The sequence below is a fragment of the Apodemus sylvaticus genome, chromosome 16, assembly GCF_947179515.1.
Source record: "Apodemus sylvaticus chromosome 16, mApoSyl1.1, whole genome shotgun sequence".
Taxonomy (NCBI): Eukaryota; Metazoa; Chordata; class Mammalia; order Rodentia; family Muridae; genus Apodemus; species Apodemus sylvaticus.
The window spans coordinates 3,649,288-3,672,326 of record NC_067487.1 but is presented as its reverse complement, the minus strand read 5'-3'; the positions used below and the strand labels follow the sequence as shown (position 1 = coordinate 3,672,326).

Here is a 23,039-nt window from a genome sequence, read left to right as displayed (position 1 = left end):
TGTTCATCCTGTCTGCTTTGATGGTGGGGGCACCTGCCGTATCCTATAGACCAGCTGGGCATCTTACTCCTTATCGGGAATAAAACAGCAAAGAAGACCCCACCTTCCCAGGTTAGCTGCAGATAGAAGTTCACTTTTGAGGGGAGGGTGGCATGCTTAGCACAGGCGAGCAGTATAGGAAGCAACAGTGGTCTATTGGCAAAGGATAGAATATCTTACAACTAGATAAAGCATTAGTAAGTGATTGAAGCTAAGTCTAGTCTGAGCCAGGAGCAGCACTCAGGAAAGACTGCCTATTTCCTGGGACTACGGTGTCTTGATCTTAAAAGCACCATCTCCCATTTCAGGCTAATTTAGCTCTGGGCCAGTGCCCCAACTGGAAGACTGGAAAGGCTAATTCTGGGTCTGCAGCATCATGGAGATGTACTGTGCTACACCAGCCTCCAGGAGGCTCTCAAGCCCAGGCAAATTATGCAGCATGTCTAAGTGGCAACCTCCTAGGAACACAGATTTTCTGCAGGGACTTTCTCATTGGTACACTGTCCTAGGTCTTCTACACATAGCCAAGGTGACTGCAGTGTGATGAGCAAGAATGAGAGTCTGGGCCAGCAAAGGGCATTTGGGCCGTGCTCTGGAGGTCCATGTTCTGTGATCCCCATAGTAGGACTATACATGAGCCTTGGGAGATGCTGTTACTTCTTGGCCCTCAGCCTGAGGTATATAGGCACACTGACTGTTTTTGACAGTTGGTCATCCAGCTGCCATTTCAGAGAAAAGGAAGAAAGGCTTTATCCAATGCCTTCACTGTTGAAAGACTATTTTTTTTTGTTTGTTTGTTTTTTCAAGACAGGGTTTCTCTGTGTAGCCCTGGCTGTCCTGGAACTCACTCTGTAGACCAGGCTGGCCTCGAACTCAGAAATCCGCCTGCCTCTGCCTCCCAGAGTGCTGGGATTACAGGCATGCGCCACCACCACCCAGCTAAGACTTTGTATTTTTAATTTGGTGAAATTAACTGAATAAACCTAAACCATTTGCCATTTAAATTATATAATTAATTTGATACATTTCTATACTACACCCATTACATTTCAGAACATCAACCTGTAAAGAAACTCCATGCTTACTAAGGTCACCAGTTAATTCTCTGGATTTGAAAATTCTGGGTATTCACCTTAGTAGGATTTCATATTTGCCTTTCACTGTTATATCTTGAAGACCAGCCTCACTTAGACTTCCCCTCACTAGACACTGTAGGCTTGGCCACTGTTCAATACTGGGTACTCATATGGCCCTGGAAGCCAGACATTTCCTGGCCAAACCAGAAACACACAACAGCTGATCAGGTAAGGTAAAGGCTTGAATCTTCCAACTTCACTGGCTGGATGTCACCCATAGACTTGTCTAGTACCCACTTTTCACTCCAGGTAAACTACCAACATCTCAGGAAAGGAAGAGTTGAGGTCAAGATGTAGGATAGTTGAAAGCCACTTTGCATCTCTTTTAGCCTGGAATGTGTATGTATGTATGTATATATATATATATATCACAGATCAAATGAGAGGTGTGTGTGCAGGTAACAGTTTGTACAGGCATGTGTGTGTGTGTGCAGATGAGGATTACACAGGTGAAGGCATGTACCACTGTGCATGTGCAGAAGAGGGTGTATGAATGTGAAGTATATGTGCAGGTGAAAGGTGTGCAGATGAAGTGTGCACGTGGGCTATTTAGAGGTGGGATGTACAGGTGAAGATGTGCAGTCAGTCATATGACATAGGGTGACTGTCTCCGACTCCTCAGAAGGCAAGAGCCTAGCAACACCAGCACCGCCTTTTGATCTAACATGAGGGCCAGCCATTGCAGACCTTAGCAAATACTGGCCAGACTTTGGGGTTCAGCAGGAGGCAGTAGTTTTTGTTAAGAATGAGGAAGTTTTACCAAGACTATTCATGACCAGCCCTGCAGCGATGTCATGAATACCTGGAAGGATACTGAGAACCACACAGGATGCAAGGAGAGATGCATTCTGGAAGGCTTGCTGCCACCCGTCAAGAGTCTAGCAACACATGTAGGACCTAGGAGAGCAAGACTCGCTTCTCCCATGCCCTCCACCCCCATTCCCCAGACTATCTGGAGCAGAGATTCTGAATCCCGAGATTCAGGTTGCCCTTCCCTCCAGTCATACTCTACCATGCTCTTACCCCTCTACCCAGTGTCTTCAGTATGTTTCACTCTCTGAATCACATGCTCCCTGTATACTCTGGATAGCAGATTCAGGTTAAACTGTAGAATTTAAGTTTTAATTCTGGCTTTGTGGGCCCTGGGCTTTGTGGGCCCTGGGCTTTGTGGGCACCTGGCAACAGAGCAGCTATCACAACATCCTGCCTGCAGGTGGCTTTCTTATGGTAGTGGATGCCACCACAGGGACTGAATGGAAAGAGTTGTATTCTGTCTATCCTATCTCAGTCCCAGGTGTGCATCAGCTAGCCCATTCTGGGAGCATTCACATCATCTTGGAAGCCCACAAATAAGTTAAAATTTGAGACATGGAGGGAAAATTTTTTCAGTAGTATTGTATTTGGAAATTCTCAGGAGAGAATGGGGCTTCATCAACTTACCACTCAGCATCCATAGTCTAGGAAGTGTTACTGGGCCATCCAGACCATGGCCACCAGAGAGGAGCAGTCTGCAGGGTAGTTTGTCAGGCTTAGAGTTTTGTGTTTCTCTATGAAGCATGTGCACCTCAGCTTCTACAGCAAAAAAATCTTGGTGATTAAATGTAGAGATGTTAGAGTTGGCAGTGCTTATCAGAGAGGCCCACACACAAGCCAACTGCCTTCATCTAATAGATTGCAATTGTTTTCTAGTTAAAACTCATGTAAAGTCAATTCAGTCTCCAGTGTGTAATGAAGCTGGGCTCTGCCTTTCAGAATTCCTCTATGAGAACCATCTAGCTCCATTTCCATCCTATCTATCCTACCCACTGGTCTTACATCTCTGTTATGTTCCACAGCCCACGGTAGGTAATCTCCTTGGTTGCAGGGGCTGTGGCTTTATGAGCTGTGGAACCTTCCTTTTTGAGGTGTTCCGTATCTGCTTTGTTCATGGGAATGCCCCACCACTGTTTAACATGTCAGCACTGAGCAAGAAGTGTCTGGCCTGTGCTGCTCAACCTGATGGTAGAGGTAAGAATGCCGAGTAGACATTGTCCAAAGGCAGTAATTTTTCATCTCATAACTCCCTGGATGAGAGCCTCACAGGTGGGGACTCAGCCCATTGGAGACCCCAGCTATCATATAACCTGTTTGGTTTCTTAGGACTGGCAAGATTTCTGTCTGATGAATTTCTCCAGGGGACATACAATGAGAGATTCAAGACTGGGAAGGCTCCTCCTGAGAAATAAGGGCACTGAAAGGAAATCATAATCCGGATGAATAGATAACATCAGGGTTGGACAGTTCAAAGAGAATTATGGGAGGTACCTAAGGCCACATACAAAGACAGAATCCATGGCCGCGAGTAACATGTAAGACGTTCTGGGAATGTTAGCTATAGCTGTGTTAGTAGTCATGGCAGGGTCCCACACTGAAGCCTACAGTGAAGAGTATAGAAGCAAGAAACCTGAGCCAAAGAGTCACAGATGCTAGAAGCTCCCAGCACCACTGACTCTTGAATCTAAGATCACAGCTCATAGCTTACCAGAGTCACACACATCCTTAGTCCTCAAGTTTTGAGAGGATCAATTATGCTATTATGAGAGGAATGAATGAAGAAACTCCAGTTCAGATGGTGAGGTGTAACTCTGAGGAAAGCCAGGGCACTGACAGGTATCACAGGCAGAATATGGACAGAGCCAGGCAAAGGAGATAGTTTGGGAACGCCAGGTAACAAAAAAGAGGATTGCAGGGGACCTAAGAATTGTGTTGTGCACACATATGATGTAGGGAGTGGTGGTCTCTGCGTGTTATGGAGCTGTATGTTCTATGTGTGGTGTGTAGCTTTGTGTGATATGTACATTCTCACACAGCAACCGTCAAAGCTAAACTTTGGGACTAGTAGGAAGATGCGGGCTCATCTTGTTGGCTCACCACCAGGTCTCTTTCTCTGTGGAATCAGTGTACAGGGCTCTCCTTGTCCTGGGACCCCTCTCTAGTGCTCTCCCTCTACAGCAGCACCTTTCTAGGAGGAAGTGAACTGGGAGGTAGGGTTCTATGAAAATGGATGCATTTGGGTTCTTATGTAAGAAAGCCTCAGTGTTGTTCTCTTTATGTATTTTCTAATATTCATCACTTGAACATTTGGGACAGAATTGTGTCAAGGAGAGAAGTGGTACTCTAGAAGATCTGACCTAACCAAGGAGTCTATTAATGAAAATCTGGACTCACAGAGGTGTGGGATAGACATACTCAGCTTTGTACCCACTATCTTAGAAGCTGCAAACCTGCCTGTCATGATAGGGATCCCCTGCTGACCCTAGTCATATAGATATCAGCTTCTGGCCCAGGTTCTGGTGACCCTCCTGATAATGACAAGTGGTATTGCAAGACACTCATTCTATGCCCAAGAATAGACAGCTTTGTGCCCTTTTTGTCTCTCAGATGAACATCTGTGGCATCAACAAAAACCGAGTCCTCCCAGAAGCCCAGGAAAACAATGTGAAGAAGCTCCTACCACGCCCTCTGTCTAGGGTGAATGGCTGGTCACAACCCCTCCACTCCTTTCAGGCAATATCCTGGACCACCTACCTGGCCATGTCCATTGTCACCTTTGGGATCTTCATCCCCTTTCTTCAAACTAGCTGGAAATATGCTGCCAATATTGTATCCTTTGTACTAGAAGGGTGGGCCCCTGGGCTACATGTCTTTTGGAAGGGGGAGGGCTTCTGAAGGTCTTCAAGAGAAGTGGCCCTGAGCCTATGACACCTATGCAGTGGGCTCTGCCTCTGCCTAGACTACTTGTTCCTGTGGCCCTGAAGTCAGCCCTGTGACCCCATATTTCCTGATAGAAAGTGTTCTTGCTATTGTGAATGTTAGAATCTGCTAGATAAAAAGTGGGACCCTGAAAGTGGTGATCCAACGAAAGGCAAGCAGCTATAGACTGCAGTCACATCTTTCTTACAGTGTACAGAGAGGCCCTTCTCTGTTGACTCACAGAGTAGCCAATAAGAAAGGACTTCAGAAGCATATGCCTGGCTGCCACTGACCCACAGCCTGCTAGTGTGCTTGGGTAGCCCTATAGAGTTCATTGCTAAAGCATGGAAACTATCCAGAAGCCCTGCTCCCAGACAGGCCTTTAAGGATGGTTCCTCGGGGCAGTGGGAAGACCTATATCTATACGCACGTCCTCATGGTATGGTGTATATCAGAGTGGTCATCTGATCAGGGAACCAGGCCCTTAGGGATAAGTTCACTCAGAGCCAGTGCCATGCTGGTGCAGAGCGAGCCTATGCTCAGGAAATTGCATCCACAAGCCATAGGCGAGGCCTGGGTGGCATTTATCTTAGTGAGGACATACTCTGGGTGTAGGCTCTACAGAGAACTTTGCTTTGAACGACATTCCGCAGGTCCTAGGAGTTAGGAGAACTAGGCATATGTGAGTAGTGGAAGGGGACCTTGCAGGACACGGGACCGAGTGACTGTTACAAGAGCCAGGGCAGGTACTGTCACATCTTGGGGGTCAGCTTTGCTGAAACTGGATACAGTAGTATTTCACAGTCACCCATGTCAGCAGTTAGAACTGGCAAGTCTTTCATTTATCACATGCATGTTCAGGGGAGCATCTTTTTGTTTTGTTTTGTTTTTATTCGATGTATTCTTTATTTACATATTAAATGATTTCCCCTTTTCTGGGTCCCCACTCCCTGAAAGTCCCATAAGCCCTCTTCCCTCCCCCTGTTCCTCCATCTACTCCTTCCCACTTCCCTGTTCTGGTATTCCCCTATACTGTTGCATTGAGTCTTTCTAGAACCAGGGGCCACTCCTCTGTTTTTTTGGACATCATTTAATATGTGGATTATTTCTTGGGTATTCCAAGTTTCTAGGTTAATATCCACTTATCAGTGAGTACATACCATGAATGATCTTTTGAGACTGGGTTACCTCAGTTAGTATGATGTTCTCTAGCTCCATCCATTTGTCTACGAATTTCATGAATTCATTGTTTCTAATGGCTGAATAGTACTCCATTGTGTAAATATACCACATTTTTTGTATCCATTCCTTCGTTGAGGGACACCTGGGTTGCTTCCAGCTTCTGGCTACTACAAATAGGGCTGCTATGAACATAGTGGAGCATGTGTTCTTATTACATGCTGGGGAATCCTCTGGGTATATGCCCAGGAGTGGTATAGCAGGGTCCTCTGGAAGTGCAGGGGAGCATCTCTAAAAAACCCTCATATGTCAGAAACTATCACACATAAATGCTGGGTTTTATATTGAGCCTGGTTCTTATGCTCATAACCATGATGCTATTACCAGTACCACAGTTTTCTTTATTATTTTACAGGGAGTACTGGGGATCGAACCCAGTACAAGTAACTACAAGTTATTGTACCATAACTTGTAGGTGCAGAACCCTGAAGCTTCCCACAGTATGGTACCTTAAGGTCTTTGATTGAAGAAACTGGAGCAGAATATCTCCCAGTTCAGCTGTGGCTGGTTCTTTTCTATATAGTGTTAGAGACTTCTTTGTGGGAAGGCTTTTGAGAATGAATTCAATGTAATAGGTAAAAAGTTATTCAGATTTTCTGCTTCATCTTATGTTCGTTTTAGTAAGGTATGTTTCTCATGAAATTTCTTAGAATGTCTAAGAAAATATCAAATTTCTTAGAATAAAGTTATTCACAATATTTCCTATGCTTTTCATTTCGTCTCTGAAGGATATGATTTTTTGGGGGGACAGGATTTTCTGTATAGCCCAATATGGCTATGAACTTGTGATCCTCCAGGTTTAGCCTCTCAAGTGTTAGAATTAGGTGTGTATTACATTCAGGACATATAATAACATGTCTTCACTGGCTAGCTGCTTGCCTTCCTTCCTTCCTTCCTTCCTTCCTTCCTTCCTTCCTTCCTTCCTTCTTTCCTTCCTTTTTTCCCCTCCCTCCTCACCCACCCTCTTTCTTTTCATCTGAAATTGGATCTTTCTATGTGACCCTGGCTCACTGTTAACACCCAGTCCTCCTGCCTCAGCTTCTCCAGTGCTGGAATTGCAGGTGTGCACCTCCACCCTAGCTTTCGTGTAGAGAATCACCTTCACAGTTTACTACTTTTCTCTACTGTTGGCCTCTTTCTAGCTTTAATTTTCCAGTTTTTATTTTTATTATTCCTTCTTTCAACTAATGCCAGGATTCTTACCTGTAAGTGGAAATGCAGGTCATTGGCTTCCTCAACATATACTTAGATTTATGCTACTATATTTTCCCTGAAAGTTTGGGGCCTGTGCTCAGTAGTTTTGTCAATTTGACACAGCTAGAGTCATTTTGGAAGAGGGCAGCTTAATTGAGAAAATGGCCCAATTGAGTATTGGCCCGTAGGCAAGTCTGTAGGTCATTTTCTTTATTAATAATTGATGTAGGAAAGCCCAGCTCACTGTGGACAGTGCCTTCCATGGGCCAGATTGTCCTGGACGGTATAAAACAGCAAACTGAACAAGCTGTAATAAGCAAGACAGTAAGCAGTGTTCCTCCATGGCTTCTGCTTCAGTTCCTGCCTCCAGGTTCCTGTCCTGCTGGAGTTCCTGCCCTGACTTCCCTCAGTGATGGACTATTACCTGGAAATGTACAATGAAATAAACCCTTTCTTCCCCAAGTTGCTTTGGTCATGATGTTTTTATCACAGCAATAGAAATCATAACTAAGAAGGCCCCTCATTGCCTGTATTCCCGGAGCAGGCCAACACCAGTTGCTCATGTGCTCTTATTTTTAGAGATAAACCAAAGATGCCTCTGGCAGGTACACTGTGAGACCACAGACACCGGGCAATGTGCAACCCTGGAAATACACATCCTGGGACAGACATCATGGACATACATATACCCTGGATACTTACATCCCAGGTACAGTCACCCTGAGCACATATACATCCCAGCATGCACATCATAGGCACACATGCATCCTGCAAAGACTTCCTCCACCATGTATGTACATTCTGGGCACACACACATTCCAGGCATATATACACATATTCCAGACACACATGCCCAGGGCATATGTACATCCCAAGCACACTTGTGACCAAGAACATCCCCCCACCTCCGCACAACCCTGGCACATGTACCCTAATATGCACATATTCCAGGCACATATATCCAAAACATGAACCCTGGACACACTTCTGCTCAATTGATCTTACAATATCAAGTCTTGTCTGGGAGAGACAGGCTGTGAATGACTTGCAGGCATCAACTACAGGTGCAGTGAATAGCTTCAGATCCCTGGCTTTCCCATGCCCAGGATCCAAATAGGCAGCAACACCCTCTTCCAGAAGGAGTCTTTGCTAAAGCCCAGGTTCTATCCAGTCAACAGAATAGAGTGGGCATTTGAACTATGAGAGACTAAACCACGTGGAAGTTCAAATGTCTACAAGGGAGGGAGACAGAAAGGTGTAGCTACCTGAGTCATGCTATTTAAATACACAGCACCCCACCAACTTTCTTCTCATCAGGGTGATGGGTTCCAACTTTGAGTGGTGACCCATCTCACTATACCTAGTATGGAGCCCAGAAACCCTGCTGTACCCTCCTTGGTCCTCCAGAATTTCCAGACCTTGTTGTTGGCATACTGAGCCTCCATTGTGTCCTAACACCCAGACACTCTGTTCTCCAATAGCATCTGTCTGGGGTAGTCTCCTCTAACCAAGAGCCCTCAAGCCCCCTAGGTCTACAGAGTTGAAAAGCAATGCCCTTAGTTCCTGTGTGTTCTTTATTATAAGTAGTTGGCCTCCTGGGCCCACAACCATGATTAGGGAGAATAGATGATGCTAAACTCATCAGCCCATAGCTCAATGCCCTGCTTCTGTCTATGCAACACCAGACATGGCATCCTCACTAAATGCCTTAGCGTGAATGAAAAACATGCAATAGCTCAGCAATTTCTAATGTCTCCCAAACATCCTTTATGCAAGTTTTAAAAACCCGGAATCTGGTCAGCTCTGAGTCTTGAATGTAGGGATAGAGCCTCTCTGTCTCCTTACCGGAGCATGGCAGTTGCCAGTCTGAACTTGGCTGTAGCGTTTCTGAGATGTTAGGTTGACCAGGAAGTTTCAGCAAGAGTATGATACAGGTATTAAATCACAACCCTCTGGGTGTAATACCTGTGGGAGCCTAGCTACAGTCAGTGCTAAAGCTCTAGAGCCACCATTCTTCCTGAACATGTCCACCTATGCCCTATAAAGGAGGGCTTTCCTCCCTGCTCCCTACTTTCCATCTTGCTTCCTTTCTTTTATATCTTTCCATCAGTACTGTGGAATAATGTGTGTGAGACATATGGCTGTCCTAACAGAGCTATCCAAGGTGTCTTGGGCGAGAGATGATGTATTTCTCCTAGTTCTGGGGTAGCAGTCTAAAATGAAACTGACCCAGGGCCACATTCGCCCGAATGACACTGGTGACTCTGTCACCCAGTACTACCATGGCCTGGGAATGCAGTCTTCTTCTGGTGTTGACCCATCTTCTGCCTTGGGAATTCAGTCTGCTGTGTTTCCCATAAAAAATGTGTGTGTGTGTATGTGTGTGTGTGTGTGTGTGTTTTCCATTTACCATAGCATGTATGTGGAGTTTAGAGGACAGCATTTTCTTTTTTTCCCATTAATTTATTTGTTCACTTTACATCCCGATTGCAGCTGCACCTCTCCTCCCAGCCGCCCCACCCAGCCCCTCCCCACAACCCTCCCCTTCTCTTCCAAGAAGGAGAAGCCCCCACCCTGGGTACCAACCCACCCTGGCACATCAAGTCACTTCAGGACCCAGCACATCCTATCCCGCTGAGGCCAGACAAGGCAGCCCAAGGACAGGCTCCACAGGCGGACAACACAGTTAGGAACAGCCTTCTTCTCCATCCCTGTAGAGGACAACTTTGAGGAGTTGGTTCTCTCTCTCTCTCTGCCACAGCATTCAGGTTGTCAGGCTTCCACAGAAAGCTCTTTGAGCTGCTGAATCACCTTGTTGGTCTACGGTTGCCATTTTTATAAGGTCTGTGATTACAGTGGATGAGATTGTTCCCAGTGGCCTTGTCTACCTGGTTTGTGATGACTCTTGCAAATGAGGTCTGCCAACGATGGTGTCAGGATATGAATATGTTTAGGAGACACATACTGCCTGATAATCATTGCTTTCATCTTTTTATTCCTAACTTGGCCCTGTTTGGCCCTGGATCTTTTCAGGTGGTTTTGTGTTTGCTGCAGTGGGCCATTTATGCCGTACACCCAAATGCCTCAGTTCCATTTCTCCCCAGAGCCCTGCTATACCCACTTGGTAGTTCAGTCTCAGCTGTTGTTCAGAGACACTACAGCTTTCTTGGCTTTTCAGGTCAGGATGTTACCTTTGAAATTCTTTTGTTAGCCTGGCTACATTGACATTATGCTCAAACTAGTACTAGTTTTCAGCCACTAGAGGGCACCAGCATCATTTAGCACCTGCTAGGCACAGTGAGGGGCTGGGAAGTGAGGGGCTGGGTTAGAAGAGCCAGGACGTCCGCAGAGAAGATCTAAGGAAACTCTGAGGCCAGAGAAAAACCTGAAGATCCTTCTCGTGGTTCAGATAAGAAAGGGTCTGCCAGGCTGGTGACTTCTGAGGGTCCTGAAGCCAGTGGGACTCCTTCCCTTCTGACAAGGGGCTAGATAACAAACACAGTTTAGCCAACAGGACCCATGGTGCAATATCAAACCTTTAGCCTAGAAAGCTTTCTTTGAGTCCTGTGTTGTGCCAAGGCAGTGTGAACTAGGTGGGGGGTGGGGGGGCATCAAGCAGGGTGTCTTAGGCTGCTATTGTAGCTCAGCCACAGAATTTGCCCTGGAGGAATCATGAATCCAGACAGTACTAGAATGTTGGCTCCTCCTGGGCCTCCCCTCTTCCTGCGGAAACAGGACAAGGGAGAGGTCACTAGTTCGAGAAGGCTGAGGAGGGTGGTGTCCTGAGCTGGCGCCCTTCCTTTGTTTGTTTACTAAACACAGATTGTTGCTAGGGAATGTTCCAGCCAGCTGTGGTTCTCATAGGCTCCCACATGGAAACTTCCAGAGGGAGTTGGAGGGAGGCCTCCATGGAGGACACCTCACCCTGCTTCTTACACATTTAGTTATCCACTGAGACAAGGTTCTAGAGAAGACAGGGGCAGATCCTGAAGAACTTTCTCTTCTGGGTTTCCCCCTTGGAAATGTCACCTTGGTGTGTGTTATGGGAGTGGCCAGCCAGGTCTTCTGAGGCAAAATATAGTATAGTAATGTCACCAGCATGATTCCTATGGGTGACAGGGATATCACTGAGTAGTAAAAAAAATTTCTGGCAAAGTGTTCCTGGACAAGCTTTGCACAGGAGAATGTGATAAAAGACGTGCTGTAACTTGGCCTTTTGTAGGAGAGCTCTATGTTCTAGTGGGACAGATTGAAGGTTGTGTCTGAGATCTGAATCTCCTTTGTGACCAGAGGCCTTTTGTGACAGATAAATGCTTTTAGGGTGGCCTCCTGGTACTCCATGTGATGGTTGAGGACTGGTTGTCCTTTAGGGTCAGTTTAGCAGGTTCAGGTACAAGGGAACCTGGTTCAGTTGTACCCTGAGAACTACTTTGCAGTCATAATCTCCCCGTGATTGGCCAGTGTCCCAGGTGTCCCCAACAGTATAAGTATAAATGCTAGTGGTTTGGAGGGCATCATGAGGTGTGGTCACAGAGGGCCTGAGCAGTTGATGGCAGCCTTACCTCATTGGCTCCTCAAAATGCCTCTTGGGCTTTCTACCTGCTGACTGGTTTCTATTAGGACAGGTATTTTTTAGTGTTACAGGAAAAGAGACAGAGTCCAGCCAGTATAAGACTTCCTATGTCCTTGACCCTCACCTACCAATGTTCCAGGTCCTGAACATGCTCCTTACTACCCATCACCATGAGGGAAGCACATTAGCCCTCAAATTAGCTTCAAGGAGTGGGAACAGTTGCTGGACCATGCTTTTGTCATGGTAGTATCAACAGCTGTAAGTGACCCTGTGCCCAGCCCCACTGACATATACTATAGCTGCAATCTGTTCTATAAATGAACAGGCAGTAAAAGCCTCCTCTGCCACAATACATACAGCCCTGCACCAGCTCCTACTCTGGTCCTCCTGGACTATAGTTTCTGTCTTCCTCACAGTCATTTCTCTGTGCTCTGAACCTGCTTCTCAGTCCTGTGCCCATGCCCAGAATCCTGAGAATTGGCCAGTTCATGCTGGAAGTTGAGGTGAGCAAGACAGGACCCGTACCAGGGTTTGGGTCAGCAGACAGGCCTCTCACAGGCTTACCCTACCTATATCATTGATTCTTTTGTGACCTTCATTAGGGTTCTTACCCAACACATGTTCACAAAACCCAACCCTAGCATTCAGGATGACTTTGGAAATCAGCACCACAAGCCAGGCCAACAACCCTGAACTCTTAGAAGAGCTGGGACAAGGGACTTCTTGTTGAGTTAACTATCCATGTCCTATTAAAATCCCCACAGAACCTCTTGTATATGCCTATGAACTTTCTCTTGCCTGGACATAGCCTGCCTGCTGGCCCAAGCTTAGGCTGTGAGGCATGGGACTTTGTTTCTTTGTTTAGAGATGCCATAAATGCTGGTCTACCTGGCCCAGAAATCAGGGCAAGAGAGTGGACCCTCTGTAATCAGTACCTCATTTTGTATATTAACCCAGAGACAGGAGGAGGGATGGAGGGGACAAAGACCTTCTTCTTGTGGTTATGTAGACTTAGATGGACACAATCCAAAGGTTCCTAAGAGTCTTGTGTCCCTTGAATCTCTAACTCAAGCTGAGGTTGGAGAGTATCCTCCAACCACTGCCTAACCTTCATGTTTCTGGTGAACATAGTTTTCTCCTGTATTGTGGCCAAGAGTAACTCTATTGCTAATGGAGCCCATATATACTGCATGGTCTGGCCTGGCCTAGTCCCACTTATATCCTAGGCTTTTCCCATCTGGGAAACACCTGCCACAAGATGAACCACTTTGGGCATCTGAAGCTATCATTCCAAGATATAAACTACTATTCTGAAGGCTTTTCCTTGTTCCTGGCCACATAAGATTTCACAGCTTGTGCACGTGTTGACCAGTAGTTAGCTGGCTTGTCTGGTTCTCTAAAGTGAGTGTCTCTATGGGATATGCTCTCAGATGCTGCAGACATCAATGACTAGGAATCCCAGGGTCTTTCCTTAGTCTGACACTGTCTGTCCCACTGTGACACTTTTCCCCATGTCAGTCAGGCTCGGGGCTGTGTGTTCCTTGACAGCCCAGGTGATGGGTGGGGTGTTCACGTTCCACCTCATCGTGCACTTGATCGCAATTACCATCGATCCAGCTGACACCAATGTCCGACTCAAAAAGGACTACATGGAGCCTGTGCCGACCTTCGACAGGTCCAAACATGCACATGTGATTCAGAACCAGTATTGCCACCTGTGTGAGGTTACCGTGTGAGTGGAGTAGGAATTCGGGTATAGAGTCCTGTTGACCCATAGCCCCACAGTTGCCCAGATGAGCCTGGTGTTGTTGGGCACTAGCTTTTTGTGGCACTCCATGGAGGGCTTAGTCATGTGCTCACAGCCTCCTAGTGGGCTGCACTATACTGCCCTACCCTATAGGCTGACAGTCCTGCCTCCCAGTTCCCAGTACCTCTCTCCCTTGGTGTGAGGAGCTGCAGTCTGAGGCCCAGTGGTAACTTTCTCAGGACATCTTGTACACATAGGCCCTTCTTTGTGGTGGTAGCAGGGGGGGCAAGTATGCTACTTCCTGTGGTTTTCCTGATAAACCTCACATTTCTAATTGGGGAGGAGGGAAGGCAATGTCAACTGATGCCTGGTGAGGTCCAAAGTCTCCAGAACCTGAGCAGGATAGCACACTGACTTGGCTACGGGAAGGCACTGTAGGCACTGGGTGAAATACCAGCCTTCAACTCCTAGATAAAACTTTCAGGCTCCCATCTAGCAAACAAGTCTACTTATAGGGAAGTCCTGGGTCCACCTTCCAGGAGCAATGCCCATGGGCACAGGCTCATTCCTCTTCCCAAGATGGCCTTGTCTTTTCTACAAACTTTCAATTCCCCACTGTCTTCAGATGGAGGCCCCACCCACCATTTCATGGTAGACATGTTGTTCCCATGGTGAATTTGGGGCTAACAAGCTGTTTTTCCCAATTTCTCTTCCAGGAGCAAAAAGGCCAAACATTGCAGCTCCTGCAACAAATGTGTCTCTGGCTTTGACCACCACTGCAAATGGCTGAACAACTGTGTGGGCAGGAGAAACTACTGGTGAGGCACTCACAGGGTCAAGGCTGTGACCTAGAAGAGGGATCTGTGGCCTGGGATTCATAGGAATAGGTGGCATGTGACAGAGTGGAGGGGGAACAGCACAGGGAAAGGATGGCTTTTGGGCCATGTCTCCATTCCCAGCTATGGCAGAGCTTAGTGCTTGTGTGTTGCTGGGTTTGATATGTGTGTGGTGGGGCTGTTCTTAAAAGTCCATAAATAGAGTGCTCATCATGAACGGTAGTAGGTCAAATCCTGGTATAGCCTCCTAAACTTACTTCAAGACTATCTACCTTCTCAATGCCATAGCCCTCAAATGGAGAACAATGGCTAGACCCTTGAGCAAAGGTGCAAGCATCTAGGCCATCGAAAGGCATTGCTCTGCTTGTGAATGCAGAATCCAGAGAGCTACTGGACATCAGGTTAGGGTACAAATCAGTGATTCTCAATCTTCCTAATACTGTGACCCTTTAGTACAGTTCTTCATGCTGTTGTGACACCCAACCATAAAATTATTTTAATTGTTACTTCATAACTATAATTTTGCTACTTTATGAATAGTAATGTAAATATTTTTTGGAGCTAGAGGTTTGCCAAAGAAGTTTTGACTCACAGGTTGAGAACCACTGGCCTAGGCTGTCCATCAGTCCTGTGAGTCCTGAAGATGAACAGGATATAGTAGCCTCTTACATCAACCCCGTTCTTTCCCCTGCCCTGACAACACATTGGACTTTGATGTTTCTGCCATCCATCCAGGGAACAACTACTGTTACTAGGCATCCCAATGTGGCCTTCAAGTGATCACCATGGTTCTGGAAGTGACTGGATTAGCTAGGATATTCTTTCCCACTGTCCCTTTGAGAGCCTCATGCTGCCTGGTCACAGAGAATTATGGGATTTTTTTTTTTTTTTTTTTTTTTTGGCTAACCAGACAGTTTCTGGGAAGGCAAATTGAATAGGTAAGGTGTGGTCTGCCCACTAGTGGGGAGAGGGCAGAAGAAAGCACACTTGCTGTGGCATTGAGATATGGCCTTTTTGTGTCAAAATTGGTGTCAGGGGAAGAGCAGAGGATGATAGAGGCACCACCCATTCTTACTAGTTAGCACTGATTCTTAGCATCTTCACTAATGGGCATGTCCCCTCATTCTCCAAAGCCCAAGAGAGCACGAGTGGAGTCAATGGCATTAAAAAACATTTAAACATTTTTATTTTTAGTTCATGTATGTGGATGTTTTGTCTGTATGTATGTCTGGGTACCTCTTATCCTCAGAGGCAAGAAGAGGCCATCATATCCCCCTGGAACTGCAGTTACAGTTATCAACCACCATGTACATACTGGGAATTGCACCCTGGTCCTCTGGAAGAACAGTCAGTACTCTTAACCCCTGGGCACTTCAATGACATCTCTTGCCCTTCAATGACATTTTGATATAATTTGGCCCCAGAATTGAATAGAAGCCCATCTCAGAGTCCTAAGAAACAGGGAGCCATATGGATATTGCAGAATGGGGTACGATAAAGTCTGGAGAAGCTCAACACAATGTATGGGAAGGCAGGGAATAAAGAAGGTAGAGGAGGAGGGAAGAGGAGGAAAGAAGAGGATGAGGAACAAGAAAGAAAGAGAACAAGAAGAAGGAGAATAAGAAGAGGGAGAGAAGAGGAGGAAAAACAATAATCAGGAGGTGGAGTAAGAGAACAAGAAGAGGGAGAACAAGGAGAATAAGAAGGATAACAAGAAGAAGGAAAAGAAGAAGAAAAAAGTAGAAGAAGAAAAAGAAGAGGATGAGGCACAGCATCAACAAGAACAAGAACAAAATCAAAGACAGCAAGAAAACAAGAAAGGCTGTGATTCCCAAGTGGCCATGATTAGAGCACATTTGCTGAAAGATGTTCTGTTCACCTATGTAGTCTGCTATCTTGGGACATATTGGGGATTAAATTTTTCCTATTGGATGGGAATGGCATTCTTATCTAGACTGAAGAATGGAAGGACACGAGGGCTCAGGTAGAAGGCTATGAGAAACGTGGAGCAATACAATCATGAACCAGAATCTACTTAGAGTATATGAAAGACATGGTAGAAAGAACACAAGGAGGGAGGGTGGAGAAGACACCAAAAGACTTTGGATTCTGTGCTTCCATACTACCACACCAGGTCTGTGTGTTGATCTCATGTGCTCAGCTGGGTGTTAGTCCGTCCTAACCTCCCACTTTCTCATCTCTGAGCAGAATTCTCTCATGCAGGTTCTTCTTCTGCTCTGTGGCCTCAGCTGCAGTTGGGCTTCTTGGTGTGATGATTATCTTATCGTACATCTTCATCCAGTACTTTGTCAACCCCAATGAGCTTCGCACAGATCCTCGATATAAAGGTACCCTTCTGATGCTCAGAGACTGCTACTGCCTGGTTCCCATGTGTTGAGCATTAGACTTCCAGGCCTCACCTCGACCCATCTATATTCTCTCACTCTCCAGTTGTCCTGAGACCAGGGATTAGAGTGAGGTATACCCTGACCTTTCTGTCAGTCTTGAGCACCTAGACAGTGGACTATTTAGCAGTGCTGGCCGGAGAAGGCAAATGCCTATCTTTTTTTTTTTTTTCCAAGACAGGGTTTCTCTGTATAGCCCTAGCTGTCCTGGAACTCACTCTGTAGACCAGGCTAGCCTCAAATCTTCCTGCCTCTGCCTCCCAAGTGCTCGGATTAAAGGCATGCACCACCACCGCCTGGCTGGCAAGTGCCTATATTGTAGGAGACAACTACTTGTAGACAGGAACAGAAGAGAGTGGGACTAGCCACAGATTCTGAGGGGAAGCTCAGTGATTCTATTATTAAATAGGTCCAGAAGTTTAAACCCATAACATAAATGTCTGAAACAAGCAAGAAGGAAAGGGATTGGTTTGAATATGGCCTCCAAAATGTATCCAAGTCTTGACCTAGACATGAGATTGCACATTATTTGAAAAAAAGTGTCTCTGTGGATATGGTTAGGAATTCTGAGTTAAGAAGCTCATTCTAGGCTTCTTGTATGCCCAAATCAAATGCCAGTGTCTTCAGGAGAAACAAGAGTAAATACAGACTTGCAAAGGACCTATGGAGGTAGGACTCATAGGCTGGGCAATATGACCACAAGCTCAGGAGCACTCAGAGAAGGAAGAGGATAGAAGGGCCATCTTCTGGAACCACAGAGAGGATACTCTGACTTCAGGCTTGTGGCTTACAGAAATGAGAGGATTACTGTATAGCTTAAGTACCACCAGCTTATGATCACTTGTTACAACAGCACCAAGATGACCGAAGTGGGATGTTCCTTTGCTGGTTATCCTATGGGACAGGGAGGTACCACTCCACCTCTGCTCCAAGCACCATAGGCATCTACACAGCCCTGCTATAGGAGAGGATAGGACCTGAGTGTCACTTGTCTTAGGGCATCCATGGAGCCAACATGACCGAATGTTCTTTTAAGAAAGAGCTTTGTGAAATCCATGTGGAAGGACCTTAGCTTCTGTATCCCCTGTAACTACTTAGGAATTCTTGTTACTCCTTAGCATGATCTGGAAACCACAAAAATGGACCCTTTGTTAATAATGTTATTAAATTTCCTTAAACAATTGCCATGCTGAGCAAATAGAGAAAGGGAAAGGAAAGAAAAAGGAAAGGAATAGAGAAAACCAGAGTATGGTGACACAGCTGGGGCCACTGACTATGACATCAGATGTGGTGCAGAGAAATGGAGCACATCTCTCCTAGGAGTAAACTTATGATTCTTTGAGTAGGAGTAGAGATCACTTCCTGGCTTGCCATTCCAGAACCCTACAGAGTCCATGGCCTGAGCTCAGCATCTCATGGGCTAGAGTTCACCATGTCATCACTGAGTAAGGGACATCTGTGAGTTGGCATTTGGTGGCCCAGCCCACAAGGCAGCATATAGTATTCTCTTTTCAGATTGCTTGCATAGGAGTTCATTCTAGAAAGAGCTTAGCACCATTGTAGAATGTGATATGGGTCAACATGCTTGGGCTTGGGTCTGTTCCTCCACTGTTCTACCATACAGCTCTGGAAACCCCATGTCCCGTAAACCCTGTATAGTCTTTATCTTAAAGGCCATAGTGAACAGTGTTCAGGAAATGCACCAAGAGGGCTTGGTCTTAATTGATGTCTATGAGGTGATTGATCTGAAATAAAGATCAAGGCTTTGGGGAAGAGTAGGGGTTGGCTCTGCATTCCAGTATTCAGGAACATCTTTCTATCCATAAAGTGGGAATCATAGTGCTAGCCACAGTCAGTGGGCCCATAGAGTATGGCAAATGCAGAGCAAACCCACCCCTTGTCTGGCTGTCCTCACTCACCCTAGCAAGTGCTATCCCTCTGCTTACCTGACCACAGGTGCTGCAGTTTGGATAGGTGCTGGATGGACATGTCTCTCTGTCTTCATAGAGATCAGCTCCGAGAACACATGGCTGATGTTCCTCTCACTGTGGCCTCTGCCTGTGAAGACCCCCATGGTCCTTTCCATCGCAGTGGTGGTACTGCTGCTAGCTATTGCCAGTTTTGTGCTGCTCGGGCACCTGCTCATCTTCCACTTCTACCTGAGTATGTACCACTCTAGTCTTGCCACTTTAGTTCATTGGGAAGCCTTGCCAGAAATGGGTTCATAGTAAAAGGACAGACTACAGGAAAGAGATACCAAAAGAAGGCCAGCAAGTCCAGAAAGAACTGAATTCATGTTCAGAAGCCCACAGAAAGCACAGGAGACACTAAAATGCACAGAGATAAGGGAATATGACTATTCTGCAAGAATAGGACACTAATAGTAGGAGGATTTAGGAAAGCAACAAGCAGAAATTATAACAATGAGACTTAAGCTCAAAGGACTGGTTTCCCCATCCAAATGGAGCCAAAGAAGAAACTCCATATCCACAAATATGTGTCAGATACCTTTTATGCTATTATGACCATCTCCCTAAGAAAGTGTTGAGTTAGAGTCACCTCTTCTGTACCCATGATTTCTGCTGTGGGAAATTGCCCATGAAACTTCTTTGGTCTCTGGAAATGGTAGGCCTGGCTACTCCTGAAAGTGCAGGTTTCCTCCAGCTTCACTTACCCAAACCTTAATGATGGTACAGACACTGCCTGAGGCTGTGATAACAGTGCCTGGCAGAGAGCTGACCTTCTCCCATGAAAAGACCCCACTTATAACCAATGGATCTTACTAGCAGTATGACCATGAACATAAAGAGCATACTTCTTAGCCTACAAGTATGCTCAACACGCACTCATGACTTCAGAATTGTTGATGACTTGAGACTTAGATTCCTCCTCTTCCTCCCCCCTCCTCCTTCTTTCTTCTTCTCTCCCCTCCTTCTCTCTCCTCCTCTTCCAAGTATAGTGAAGACCCATGTATTAAATCTTGTTGCTTTAATTTGAAGTTTTATTTTCAGGTTGCATATAGGAATGACCTGGTTCATTTATACTTATTTGTGTTTGGATATATTTGTAAAGTGGGAGAGAACCAAGCTTCAAACTTACTTCAGCTGAGCCTCTATGTTTCAACAGAACACCATGTGCTAATCTTTTTAATAACAAGGCTAGGAGGGCACCTCATATTCCCTGCGACTTAAACACTCATAATGATGTATCTTTGGGGTTATTTTTAAAGCTCTCCACTACTTTTATACATAGGAATTGAAAAAACATTATTTCTAAGCTTACTTGGAAATTTTTCTCATGTCTAAATGCTTTCAGATTTATTGGTATTGCTATTTTTCCTAGCACCTGACCTCATGTAGAACATTTTTCCTTCTTTATCTAGATATCCCTCCCTCTCTCTCAGAGTTAGGTTCAGCACCTGGTGTCTCACCAGTTCTCCCTACAGAGCCTACACCCATAGGCCTTGAAGATTATGGGTCCATACTGCCCATGAACACAAATTTGGTGTTAACCACTTTCCCCTTCCACTTCATAGCCCAAGGACATGTGTCAGCCCAAGGTAAGGGAGGGGCAATTTTGCATAAGTGGATGAGGTTTGGACTCATCTCCATTCTGGTAGAGAGGGGTCACTGGCATTGAGGCACATTGTGTGGAAGCACTTTACTGAGACATGTCCAAGTATACTGCAGGTGATACCACATCTGCTGTGCCACACCATGGAGAACAAGTCAGGTGCAGCTAGTCACTGAAAATTGCTGCCATCACTATTCCTAATGACACTTGAAATGGGCTCACAGTGCTGAAAGCAGGACAAATTATAACCAGTGGCAGCTGGAACTGATGTAATACTAAAGATAGGATTGTTCAGTATGAGGAGACTAAAAAGTTCCTCTGAAAGGGAAAAACCAGAGTCAGTTGAGCATGTTGAGTTTAGACACCAAGTATTTCCAGGACACGCTGGTTATTATTATATATTAGTAAGCCTACCCCAAACTATAGCGCTCACTCATCACTATAGGGCAGCTCAGCTGAGTCCTCTTCAGGGCACTTACGTTGGGATTCAGTGGCCACACTGCCACCTTAAGATTCTTCATCTAAACTCTCTGAAAGATGACTGGCTGATGTAGCTCCTCTGAGTCACTGGTCTTATCACTTTGCTCTGATCCTTCCGGATGGACTTTAAAGTGTCTCACAACAGTGACTGGCTTCATGGAAGGAGCAGGACAGCAGAATATCCTGGCCATGGATAAGGCTCACTGAAAGCTTAGTCTGTAGATCTAGCCTACACTCAAGGACTGGAACTCAAGGTACATAGGGCCATGTGGATGGCCCTTTGAAGGGACCACTTTGAAGATGGGCTGGAAATTTGAGGGCCCAATGCCCAGTAAGTGTGGAAAGCTGAAGCTCCTCCAATGGAGGGATGAGAGAGCATGTGGCCATGCTGGGTGAGGAACAATGTGTTGAGTCCAGTGGAGAAAGGGCAGAGTCTATACATTGCCAGAGCTAGGTTGGTACCTAAAGGGCATACAGGGGCATTACTTCTCCTTGGACATGCTCACCAACTGGCTTCCTTCCCTGGGAAGAAGTAATGATTTAATAAGAATATAAGGAAGTGGAGGCCCACAGACTTACTCTTACATAGATGCTAGGAGCTAACAAGACTGGATCACAGCTGGGTGGGCCTAGGAAGATTCATCACTCTTAATAGCACAAAGCCAAATTCTATAGGACTTTTGGGGGATGAGATGGCCCATATTTTACTTAAGCTACAGATAGGATGATTGTGTGACCCTGTAGCTTCTCAGAAATACTTGCAAACTGTCTGTCCCAGTGTAAGTTGGTTTTAAAAAGTCAGATACATGGAGCTGAGATAGGCACTTACAACTCTTTTCTTAAAAACACATCCAATATACTTGAAGTACCTCAAATTGCTTCTGCTAGATGTAGTTGCCAAAGTTCCAACCTGTGCTGAGGTTGCTTGCCATGCTTCACATTTGTGGGTAGCCCTGTGCTCTCTGAGGAAGAGCACCTAGGGTGAAGTGACTGCCTGGGTCAGGGGAAGCAGGTATAGGGTGAGTAGACCTCAGGGTCAGCTCAGGGGTCCATTATTTCTACCAGAAGGACTTTTGTTGCCCCTAGGTAGATGATAGATTTCCATAATCCTTGCACAAAGTAGTCTTTCCTGAGCCTGCCCTCTTAGAGCCATCCCAGGAGGTTCTGGAGTAGTCTATTATGATGTAGAAAGCAGGAGACTCATGAGAGGTACCATAGTCCACTCCTCTGGGATACCACATCTCTATGCTAAATTAGATGCTTTGTCTTGGCCAATAGGGAACAGTTAGGTCCTGTCTCACATAAAATATGCAGAACATTGCTTGTCTGGCCTGACATACCTAGTCCTCCTCCTGTTCTTAGATCATGCAAGATAGGATAGTCATTCCCTGGCAAGGTGGACTGCACACTGCACATGAAATTCTCTGTGATATTTTGCGTGGTTGCTGGGTGACCCTGTCCTTTCCTGCCATCCCTTTTGTAGTTGCTAAGAATCTGAGCACATTTGACTACATGATGCAGGCCCGATTCCAGAAGAGTCCACATCCAGCAGAGAAGAAAGAGCTACCTCTACAGAAGAAGGGGAACCTTCCCCAGGTGTGCCTGTCCCTCTGTGCCATGCTCATGGAAGGGCCGAGGCCAATGTGTAGAGGTACCCTAGACCTTCCAGATTTGCACTGATATCACTGTTGATACTATCCTTAGTCTCATTGGGAGTGTGTGGTGTAGTGTGGTCTGTGTACATGTAGTACTTAGTGTGTCTGCTGCATAGTGTATAATGTGTACATGAATATGTGAAGTGTTTTCATGTATGGTTTCTGTGTGGTATGTAATGTATATGATGCATGATGTAAGTGTAGTTTAGCTGTGTCAATGTATAATATATGTGTCTGTCTTAGTCGGGGTTTCTATTCCTGCACAAACATCATGACCAAGAAGCAAGTTGGGGAGGAAAGGGTTTATTCAGCTTACACTTCTGCATTGCTGTTTATCACAAAAGGAAGTCAGGACTGGAACTCAAGCAGGTCAGGAAGCAGGAGCTGATGCAGAGGCCATGGAGGGATGTTTCTTATTGGCTTGCTTCCC

General features: G+C 45.8%; 1 protein-coding gene across 1 annotated transcript in view; it reads left to right on the top strand.

Moving 5' to 3' along the window:
- Positions 1–4,553: 4,553 nt before the first annotated feature.
- Positions 4,554–23,039, top strand: part of LOC127667084 (palmitoyltransferase ZDHHC11-like) — a 28,480-nt gene continuing 9,994 nt past the window's right edge. Inside the window, exons 1-6 of the mRNA XM_052160117.1 lie at positions 4,554–4,856; positions 13,467–13,645; positions 14,377–14,478; positions 16,720–16,844; positions 18,909–19,064; positions 22,438–22,550. Coding sequence (XP_052016077.1) covers positions 4,554–4,856; positions 13,467–13,645; positions 14,377–14,478; positions 16,720–16,844; positions 18,909–19,064; positions 22,438–22,550 — 978 coding nt within the window. The remainder of the gene's footprint in view (positions 4,857–13,466; positions 13,646–14,376; positions 14,479–16,719; positions 16,845–18,908; positions 19,065–22,437; positions 22,551–23,039) is intronic.